Source organism: Mytilus trossulus, chromosome 7 (genome assembly GCF_036588685.1).
Source record: "Mytilus trossulus isolate FHL-02 chromosome 7, PNRI_Mtr1.1.1.hap1, whole genome shotgun sequence".
NCBI classification, from domain to species: Eukaryota; Metazoa; Mollusca; class Bivalvia; order Mytilida; family Mytilidae; genus Mytilus; species Mytilus trossulus.
In genome coordinates this window covers 71,325,417-71,336,714 of record NC_086379.1, presented here as the reverse complement: position 1 = coordinate 71,336,714, position 11,298 = coordinate 71,325,417, and the positions used below count along the sequence as shown (strand labels likewise).

Below are 11,298 nucleotides of genomic sequence, written 5' to 3'. Positions count from 1 at the left end.
TGTAGCAAGGAACTCTCGCACCCGAAAGCGTCCTTCAGCTGGCCTCTAAACAAATATCTAAACTAGTTTAATGATAATGGACGTCATACTAAACTCCGAATTATACACAAGAAACTAAAATTAAAAATCATACAAGACTAACAAATGCCAGAGGCTCCTGATATACCTATACTTATAACTGTGTTTGCACTAACATGAGCAACACAATGGGTGCCACATGTGGAGCACTTTAGGTCATCCCCAGCTGTTTATGTGGAATGATTTATACTCTAGTCATGACGAATATATATGATTTATGTATTTGCCGTATTGAGCTTTGAAGTAGTTTTCAATAACTGTGGGAGCTTACTAATTGGACCTGAAAGCTGTTTCTCAAACCACGCCTCTTTTGGGGATATTAAGAATATTCATAGAAAATTAATTATGTTTACATACTTCTTCCCATTTCTGGTCTGTAGGTTGCATCTCATAAAGACATAGCTTGGGAAAGTTACCAGAAAATATACATGTGAATATTATTTATACTGAAATCTATGGTAGCCCTACAGTCGATGTAGGGGAAGTTAAAATATTTAGTGTTAGTTTAAACTCTTAGAAGGTCGGGACATATAAACGGTAAAACTATGCCGAACAGCCCTTTATTTTGACCTTTGAAAAAAATAGTAGTAAATATGAACCTTCCATTCTAGAATATGATTTTTTTTTCAAAACTTCATAATAAAAGTGGTACAGTTTTAGCCGTGAAGGGGAAAATCCATTGTCAATACTTACAGAAATGCAAATGCAAATCACATAATGTTTCATTGTATATAAGAAAATAAACATCACTAGAAGTTAACTTATCAAATGTGCATCCTTTTTCTTTCTGTGTACAAGCTTTAGTAACCAGGTTACTTAAAGTTTCCAATATTTTCCATAAAAATACCAAATAAAAAAACGTTGCTTTGAAACACCAAAGATATATGTATATGAAACCAATTTTTCCTGCAATGAAGTGTAGGAACAAATTTCCTACAACTGTCAAATGCAAGGGCATAATTTTTATTACCCTGTGACGTACTATGATTTGATGGTATTGCTCCTAATGCGTATTATTTGAGATTGCCATTACGGGCGGTGGTTTGGCTAGCGTAAAAAAAAAGGTTCAACTCACCCGTGTTTCTTAAAATGTCCTGTTCTCAGTCCGGATTATGGCAATTGGTATATAAAAGTTAATTTCTATGTATGTTTCAGTTTCTATTGTTGCAATTTTGTCCTCTTATTGTTGATGTGTTTCCGTCAGTTTTAGTTTGTAACCCGGATTTATTTTCTTGCAATCGATTTATGACTTTTGAATAGCGATATACTCCATTCTGGACCATGTTGAGTATCGGTCAATTTGTGACAACAAATATTTAAATACCAATCGATATTTTTAATCATTAAACCACCATACTTAATGAAAATGAAAAACCCGTCTACATGATCATGATGATGTTGTATTTCACCAAGAAAATTGTTATTGATACCATACAGCATAATTTGTTTACATGGTACCCGAGAATTAACTTTTTTAATCGAATAACAAATGATCAGTATGCTGAAGTCGATGACCATATTTGTGTTGAATTAGGGGGAGGGTAAAACAGAAAGATTTGAGATGCTTCATCATTTTTTTTAACATACAGATGTATTGATGATGTTCTTTTAATTGATAATACAAAATGTTCTGATTGGGTCCAATTGATATTAATTAATCCTCTTATTTTTAAACATGTACCCCGAATTTGATTCCTGCCGTCAACCTAGTACTATTGTCTTTTACAAACAAGATTATTTCAATTATTTGATTATATATTTTAGGTATCTGTGATGAGTTTATTTACTATCATTGGCAGGTAAATTTAAACTTATCCCACATATTGGGTATACATTTCTCAACTTATACTATACACAAGAGCTTACAGCTGCTTCTCATACTTTTGGAAACGGTATAGAGGTATGTACACTATATAAATGAGCCAGACTTTGGTAAAAAAAAACTCCAACAAAGTTCATCGGAAAGTACCATAACCTAATAGAAAAATATTCAGTGTCTCTTTAACAAATAGTTCAGAATGGTCCTTGGTGATTGATTCAATGTACTAATGCCGTGTACCTTTTTTTAAATAACGTTTTCTCGCTTTAAGATATTGAAATAAAGAGATGATAGCCGATGAGACAAATAGAACTATAGTTTAAGTAGGTGAATATACTTATCAGCTTGTTCAGGTCACGAAACGTCCTTAGGTAACAAGAAAACCCTAAAATGTATAAACAAAGCCCCCGAAATTAAAAAAATTAAAACAATTTATACAAGCAAAAAATTACGAACTCAATTATAACAAATCAATTTAAGAAAAAAAACAAATATTACAGATTTAGATTTAATTGGCCTTCTTAACTTTATTCGAGCGTCACTGACGAGTCTTTTGCAGATGAAACGCGCGTCTGGTGCATATACAAAATTTCGATTCTGGTATCTATGATGAGTTTATTCACAGCCATAAATCATCAATAATTACCAAACAATAAACACATCTGTTGACATCACTGATGCAGTTTATTTCACATTCGGACGCAGGAGGTTTTTGAAATGTTGTTTTCATGTCGTATACCCATGTATTCATATTTTACAACATTTATGCTTTATGTTTCAAATGTGTCTGTCGTTATGTTTTACTATGATGTGCGAATAACAGAGTTGGTTTCCAATTGTGTCATTAATTCTAAGAGTCGAGCTGTTTTTTTGGGTTTGTTTTTTTATAAGATTTATAAACTTCCCCTTCTAAAAATTAACTTAGAGTTCTGTATTTGAACTTTTTAAATAAGAAGTCTTCAACATATTGGCAAATGTATCCATATGAATGTGATAATAGTTTACTGATGATGAACGTTTTACACATATATAAATCAGTTATATCGTTAATACCTGTACTATCAGGAGTAAGTCAGGAATATGAGTTGTTATACATTCCATTGATGTGTTTGAGCTTTAATTTTGCCATTTGATTAGGGACCTTTCGTTTCGAATTTTCCTCGGCGTTCGTTTTTTTTTTATTTTACTTTTTAATGCATTTATTGCTCCCAATTTAAATTTGTTTTTATTGACATTTGTTTCCAATTTTTCGATTTCAATTTTCCTTGGAGTCTATAATTTTTTTATTCTTCTTTGTAATGTCCTACTCATTCTGATGTTTGTTCTGTACTGTTTGTAAATTCAAACATTTTTGTCGCTATGCTGTTTTCGTATGTCTTAAGTACATGGAAGGTTTGTTATTTGTGATTTCGTCTTTTTGTCATGATTAAGAATTCGACAATGCTGGTCGTCAAACTTTAATTTGCGACAGTCACATTGATAACTACTCCGTTTTGCATTAATGTTCAGCAGAAACAAAACTAGAATTATTCTTAATAACTTTTATTCATTTTCTTTCAAGTCGCTTATATGTTTTTAAACATTAAAAATAGAAGCCCTTAAATGGTTTTCTTTTAAGCTGGTCATAATCATGGTAGTATTGTTTAGCTTCTTCCTTTTCTCCATATATTTCCAACGCTATTGCTAAACAATTGTAGACTTCTCCATGTGAAGTATCCTCACAATTAAAATAGTTTTCACCCATAGATGATCGTAGGTCCTGTATGTTCTGCTTAAATTTAGACTTTTCATCTAAACGAAAAAAGCAGAGAAAACGTAAAAAACGAATATATACCAATGGAGGTATAAAGGTTGCTGTTGTTAACTGTACATCTAGTTCTGGCGGTAGGACTCTAGAATTATAGTAAAAAGAAATCTCATGTATAACGTGTTTCTTGTAGAGATGTCTGCATTTCTATAGTTTTCTTCGTATTCCATCTTTCTCAATCTCTGACAAATTATTAGCGATGCGTATATTATTTACATGAAATAATTTATCCGAGGTACATTCACTTAAAGCATGATGTATAAGTTGTAGAGAAACTTTGTATTTTCCAATACAATAGTAGTATGTTGCCAAATACATCCACCCTGACACCGCGTCCACGCGTAACCCAATGATTAAGTACGGCAAATATTGCTTCACTAATTTATATTTAAGTTTGTTAGGACATTCGCTATGAATATTCATAGTTTTACCTACAAGATGACCAAATTGAGTAAAAACTATTAATGGCATGAAATCAGTTGTTGCATATTTCAAAAAGCGTTTGATAAACAATTTTCCTCTGTTAAATTGACGATCAAGTGGGTGTAAGAGACTGACCACTCCAAACATCCGAATAAGGGGTCGTGATATTTGAAGACTTACAGCTGTAAGATTCGAACAAACAACTTCAAAATCAGACATTGTTTGTCCAAATAGAACGTCATTGAAGAAGTTCGAAAACACATCACAGCAACTAAACATATATATTCCCCTTGACCACAAGTCATTTAAAAAATTAAGAAATTCAAGATGAAGTCGATTAAATCTGCACTCAAACAAATTATTCGCAATTATAAAATAATGAGGTAGGCATTTGTAAGTGATACAATATATGAGTCGTTTTAAGCATTTCATGAAACATGGCCATAGATTTTCTGATCGCCAAATGGATGGATTAGATTCCTCACAAACCCAAAACACGACAGTTTTCATAAAATATGAACAGAGTAAACCTTTGAAATTCCCATTGTCAATAATTTGCTTTAATAAAAGTTTCATGAGTGCATAACATAAAAACTGAGTATGTGTAAAAGAGAATATCAGAAGCTTTTCTGCAACGGAAAATGAAATTCTCCATTCCAAATGTTCATTTGATGAGTCTTTGCAACCTATGAGAACAAACAAAGTACCATAGCTACATAAACGTGACACTAAACACGGAGACGGCCAGTAACGTTCCCTTTTTATCCATGGCTGTGCCTGATTAATCAAAACTGGACATCTCAGACAAACAGTTATATCACAAAGGCCCTGTTCGGTCTCGTCTGAAACACATGGACCATGAAAGTCAAATGGTCTAAAGAGTCCGGTAATCAGAAGCAGTAAATACCGAATTCGTTCACTTTCAAGTCGTAATTCTTGTCCATGTGGAGTAAGAGCCAATTTTATAAATGAATCATAATGACAGCTGTACCCTTTAAGTTGAGAAAAGCAAGGTTTACATTCATCAGTATCCATTACAATATTATTCGGAATTTGAAACGAGTCTTCTGTTCTTTCTTCGCTTATATGCACATTTTGATATAGCCACATGATGTCTAAATCACTCCCCATTTCTAGACCCTCTGATCTGCTGCCACTGGTAATCAGCGCGAAGTCTGATCTTTCTGTGAAGTAATCTGCTGAAGCAAAAAATTGTCGTCTCACAGAAACGACTTCCTCTGATCCAATCGTCGCACACAGACACTGGTAAAGTCTTTTACACACTTCATTGTTTATCGCCATCTGAAATTAATTCAAATTAACTGTTTATGAACCACTACAGTTCAGTTCTTGTTATGTGACCAAAACATTTAAATTGATTTAAAATCAAAACTCACACAGTAAAAAATATGTCATGTTTGTACATATCATCAGAAGAAACCGATTTCTAAAGACGTTTGTATAAACAATCATACTTAAAGATGTACTTAGGTGCGCTTAGGGAAAATTAGATAAATCAAGAAATTAAAATTGACACTTTAAGCTGGAAGAGTCAAAGTTCAGAATTAGAATAAGCTAAAAATATTGATAGGTCATGTGGCTCCTTTTCAAGATATTTGATTGATAAATTATGGCGGGAAAAGGCTGACTAGGACTTTTACCTTATATTTGCATTGGTATTATTTGGGTCTCAAAGAAAAAGAAAGAAAATCAAGAATCTGCTTTAATTTTGTCAAATGATTTTGTATGAGCTATTTAGACTTATGTTAAAAGGTAAATAGGTCTTATGGGGCAAAATATTCTACCTTGTATCATATGGAAAACACCAAGGAGTCCTAATAACTGACACAAATTCCAAAACCTCACCTAAGTACACCCTTTAGCATAATATAAGCGTACCATCTATTGTGTCTGTATGTGTTGTTCACACATCGTTGTCATTATAATAGAATTGTATGCAACTGTCATACACGGGATAGGTGTAGCTAGCTATAAAATTAGGTTTAATCCACCATTTTCTACATAAGAAAATGCCAGTACTAAGTCGGGAATATGACAGTTGTTATCCATTCGTTTAATGTGTTTAAGCTTTTGATTTTGCCATTTGATTCGGGACTTTCCTTTTTGGACTTTCCTATGAGTTCAGTATTTTTGTGATTTAACTATGTACCATCTAAGATATTCGTCTCAAAGGTTGTAGTTTAATAGTGCATTTTACAATAATGCCTCTGTTGAAGATAAATTGAATAATTATTTCAGATATTTCAATCTGTTTAAATCATATTTCCAAATAATTATCCCCATTTTATTCTATAAGGACACATTGCTAAAAATTGTACTAGAGGAAATGCAGTTGGTACAGTTGCATAAGCGGATTTTTTTAAACAATCAATGCATGTGAATGGGATCATATAGTTGGACCTCCCCCCCCCCCCCTTTTTACTCTGGGTTTGACCCCACCCTTTTAAAATGGCTTGATCCAACCCGGACTGCTGTCAAAGTAAATCGTCAAAAAGGTCCAGGGAAAGGGAATTGAAATTGTGTATAATGCTAGTGTTATAAGGAATTGAACTCATTTTGCATGCAAAAATACTGTAAACTCCAATATTTTATCTTTTCCAAAAGTAAACATTTGCGAATGTGAACCTTTCATTCGCGTGTTTGATTTAATTTTTGCATAGGCTAAACATTTGCTAATGGAAACCTTTCATTCGCGTGTTTGTTTTAATTCTTTCATAGGCTAAACAGTTGCGAATGTGAACCTTTCATTCGTGTGTTTGTTTTTATTTTTGCATAGGGTAAACAGTTGCGAATGTGAACCTTTCAATCGCGTGTTTGTTTTAATTTTTTCATAGGCGAAACAGTTGTTATATGAACCTTTGATTCGCGTATTTGTTTTCATTGTTGCATAGTCTAAACAGTTGTAATGTGAACCTTTCATTCGCCGGTTTGTTTTTATTTTTGCAAAGGCTAAACAGTAGTGATTTGAACCTTTCATTCACGTTTTTGTTTTCACTTTTTTGCATAGGCTAAACAGTTGTGATGTGAACCTTTCATTCGTGTGTTTGCAAAGGAAAAAGAAAAAGAAATAGGGTGTACAAAAATTCTGAAATCATAAAACAGTTTTAACTGTAAATTTCAGATCATCTTTTTATGAGATATTAAAATGATGATACGCGGTAGTATACTGTCTTATTAATCGTCAAAAGAGAAAGAACGCAGTTAGAAACAGACAGAATCAAAACTTCAATTGAACGAATAGAAAATTGGCAAAAAAAATATGGAAAACGACAATTATTATACCTTTATATTTATGATTAAGAAGTTCAGAAAATAAAATATAAAAGGGGCAATAATGAGAGGAAATGCAAATTGGTACGATTTTGGAGAAAATCTTGAAACATCCACGAAAAATTACTTCTTCCTTCTCTTTTTCTTCCTAATACGAGAGAAGACTCCTCGGTAGAAGGTTAAAATATCTGGTACTTGCATAAAACACGGGTTAAGTTTCTTTACTATGTAAATATTTCTATCTGATGAGAAAGTTTATAGTTTTTATAGTGTAACCACTGTTTTTTATGAAAATAATTTGGCCTGACATCAAATCATTTCCGAATTATGTAACAACTTAAACCAATTGACAATTAATTTCACTAATATTTCAGTACTGGCGATCAATAAATCTATTCACTGTATTTCGGTCATTTGTATAAAATAGCATTGTTGTACGATTTCTGAATTTAATATAGAACAATTTCCGATATTATCTTTTGAAAAAAAGTCACCATAAAATAAAAATGAACAATCATAAATACGTCTATCGTAAACAAAGAGTTATGTAAAATATAATAATGAAAAACTTACTATATATCGTTTTATTTCTCACGGGAATGAAGTATCTATTTGGCAAGATGTAAAAAAAACTTCTTTCTCACAAATGTTGTTGAGCTACAATGTAATATTAGTGCATTTAACACGTGCAATTTTGTACTTTCTGTATATCTACAACGTATATGCAAACTATTGATAAATCCTGTGTAACAATTAAGATGCAAACCATCCTCTTATTAAAATATAACTAAATATCTGTCATGTATTAATTGCCCTATTTTCGTATGTCGACAAGATAAGATTTTTACCAACTGCATGGTCGCCTGTGTAATGTTAACCGTATCAAAGTTGAGATAATGTTGTAAATTATAATGTTGACTACTATTGGTGAATGAATGTACATCACAATAATTAATTTGTCAACCTTGAATTCAAGGTTTTAAACATCAGGCATACCGAACAGAGGAAACGCTGTCTTTCTGTATCGTTTGTTTTCTTACTGGGTATAAATATCGCACATTCAAGACTAAAATTGCAAAACTACCAAAATGGGTTATTCTCTTTAGAGCAAAGGCAAAATGGTACATTTGTAAGTATTAGATAGTACATATTATAAGTTAAATATCAATAATCAAACTAAAATGCGTGCAGAAATAAAGTTTAACAATATGATATTTCTGAAATTGATATAGAATAATTTCCGATACTATCTCTTAAATAAAGTCTTCATGAAATGAAAATAATCAATTATGAATGCGTAAATCGGAGAATATGATTTCTGTAATATATAATGATAATATACTTACGACCCAGTTTCACTGACCTCATAAATATATATCTATCGTCTATGTGTTTTATTTCTCACGAGAATGAAATATCGTCGTGTTATCCAGAATGATAAATAGTTAAAGGACTTCTTTCTCGCATATGTTTTAAGCTAAAATGTAATATCAGTTTATTGACTATAGAGCGTGTAATTGTGTACATTCTGTACATTTGTAACGTATATGCAAAATATTGATAAATAGTACAGAAAGGGCAATAATGAGAGCAAAGGCAAAAAGGTACATTTGTAAGTATTATTTAGTACATATTATAAGTTAAATATCAATAATCAAATTAAAATGCGTGCAGAAATAAAGTTTAACAATATTATATTTCTGAAATTGATATAGAATAATTTCCGATACTATCTCTTGAATAAAGTCTACATGAAATAAAAAATAATTAATTATAAATGCGTAAATCGGAGAATATGATTTCTGTAATATATAATGATAATATACTTACGACCCAGTTTCACTGACCTCATGAATATATATCTATCGTCTGTGTGGGTTTTTATTCTCACGGGAATGAAATCTTGACGTGTTTGTTTTGTAAATAGTTAAAAGACTTCTTTCTCGCATATGTTGTTGAGCTAAAATGAAAGATCAGTTCATTGACCATAGGGCGTACAATTCAGTACTTTCTGTATATCTTATAACGTTTATGCAAAATATTAATAAATCCTGTGATACAAGATGCAAACCATCCTCTTATTAAAAGAGGGACGAAAGATACCAAAGGGACAGTCAAACTCGTAAATCTAAAACAAACTGACAACGCCATGGCTAAAAATGAAAAAGACAAACAGAAAAACAATAGTTCACATGACACAACATAGAAAACTACAGAATAAACAACACGAACCCCACCAAAAACAGGGGTGATCTCAGGTGCTCCGGAAGGGTAAGCAGATCCTGCTCCACATGCGGCACCCGTCGTGTTGCTTATGTGATTACAAATCCGGTAAATAGTCTAATTCAGTAGGTCAAATTCATGAAAGGGAAGTGGGTTGTAGTTACGACGTAAGGAATTATTATTAAATGATAACTGAATATCTGTCATGTATTAATTGCCCTATGTTCGTATGTCGACAAGATAAGATTTTTAATAACTGGTCGTCTGTGTAATGTTAACCCTATCCAGGTCATCTTGAGGTAATATTGTAAATTATAATGATGACTATTATTAGTAAATGAATACATTCTGTCAACATGTGTTTTATTAGGTCAGAGAAAGAGAAATTAGAAAATATTTAGGAACTTGTTTTTTACAGTACTTGATTTGTACTAAATATTTTGCAATATTACATGTTTGAAAATCATAATTTTAAGAGATTTGAAATAGAAAAACTTGCAAAATGCTGAAAATATAACGTCGATAACCAAAACCTTAATTTCAAGTCCATATCAAGTACTGTAAAATACAGGTACCTAAATATTACAATAATTTTAAAGATACAAAATAGTACTGAATATTAAAAATAAATTTCCAGTACTATATATTTTTAGTACAAAAATAGTGCCTATGCAAAAGTATCTGTGTAGTACATATGTACACTTTTGTGTAAATTGGGTATGTAGAGTGACAGAAGATTCAGAACAAATAGTAAAAAAATAATCAAGGCGGGACTTATACGATCACAAACTGAACTTTTCAAAGGCAATTCAAAAAATTCAAAATTCTCTTGACATGAGGAAAATGCAATTGGTTATTACTATAGTTGTATTAACAAATTATACGTAAATGACACGGAATTTATGTCACAAATAGAAGAACACTAGACGAAGAAAGAATTTTCTATGAAAATTAACTCGACGTCTCGGTTATTGTAAAGAAACGTATATACTATGAAAATTAGAGCGCGGGGCTTTGCCCCGAGCTCTTATTTTCATAGTATATACCTTTCTATACAATATCCAATTTAGCACATATTTACAACTTGAGTTATCCTGTACTTAGTCTATCGACATGTTTTGACTCACTGGATGTAGCTCATTTACGTAGTTTTGTAAATCTACTCACTATATCATTGTAAAAATGGGATTTCAAAAGGCCCTTGACTTTAGAATGTAAAGAAGGTAGCTGCTGGTGTAAGTATGTGTATTGATATAAAGCGTTGTTTTACTATACATGTACTTATTAACATGGTAAGATGACAAAATTCTTAAATTGCAGTGAAAGCTTTACATTCTTGAAAACATTTTGTTAATTTCACATAAAACCTAAAACTATCTTGCAAATACTTTTTAATGAGTACAGACAGTAGGATCCCCCTCCCACAGCTTTGGTTGAAACACCTTTTTAAAATGGCTGGATCTGCCCCTGGTATGTACCCATAGGTAGTCTAGTGGATAGTATATATGCATGAAATATTTGTCACTTGACATTAGGCAACCAATTATCGACCAATTTATGACTAGATATATCAAATTGCTTTATTAATAATTACCCTTCAAAAGATTCATGGTTGACTCTTTTTGTGTACAAAGTAATTGCATGGAAGATAAAGGAT

The 11,298-nt window shown here is 31.8% G+C and overlaps 1 protein-coding gene across 2 annotated transcripts; it reads right to left on the bottom strand.

The window, feature by feature from the left end:
* Positions 1–3,465: 3,465 nt before the first annotated feature.
* LOC134727242 (uncharacterized) lies at positions 3,466–8,917 on the bottom strand. 2 transcript variants are annotated; one of them, XM_063591621.1, is made up of 2 exons: positions 8,765–8,917; positions 3,466–5,429 (listed from the first exon to the last, which is right to left on the bottom strand). In XM_063591621.1, the coding sequence occupies exon 2, from the start codon at positions 5,427–5,429 to the stop codon at positions 3,852–3,854; it is 1,578 nt and encodes a 525-aa protein (XP_063447691.1). In that variant the 5' UTR covers positions 8,765–8,917; the 3' UTR covers positions 3,466–3,851. The 2 variants fall into 2 exon arrangements, with proteins under 2 accessions (XP_063447691.1, XP_063447690.1); XM_063591620.1 differs by lacking the exon at positions 8,765–8,917 and adding an exon at positions 7,992–8,348.
* Positions 8,918–11,298: the final 2,381 nt, after the last annotated feature.

What these genes read in the sequence shown, in the direction of transcription:
- LOC134727242 (XM_063591621.1), bottom strand. Translation starts at nt 5,429, where the DNA reads ATGGCGATAAACAATGAAGTGTGTAAAAGACTTTACCAGTGTCTGTGT.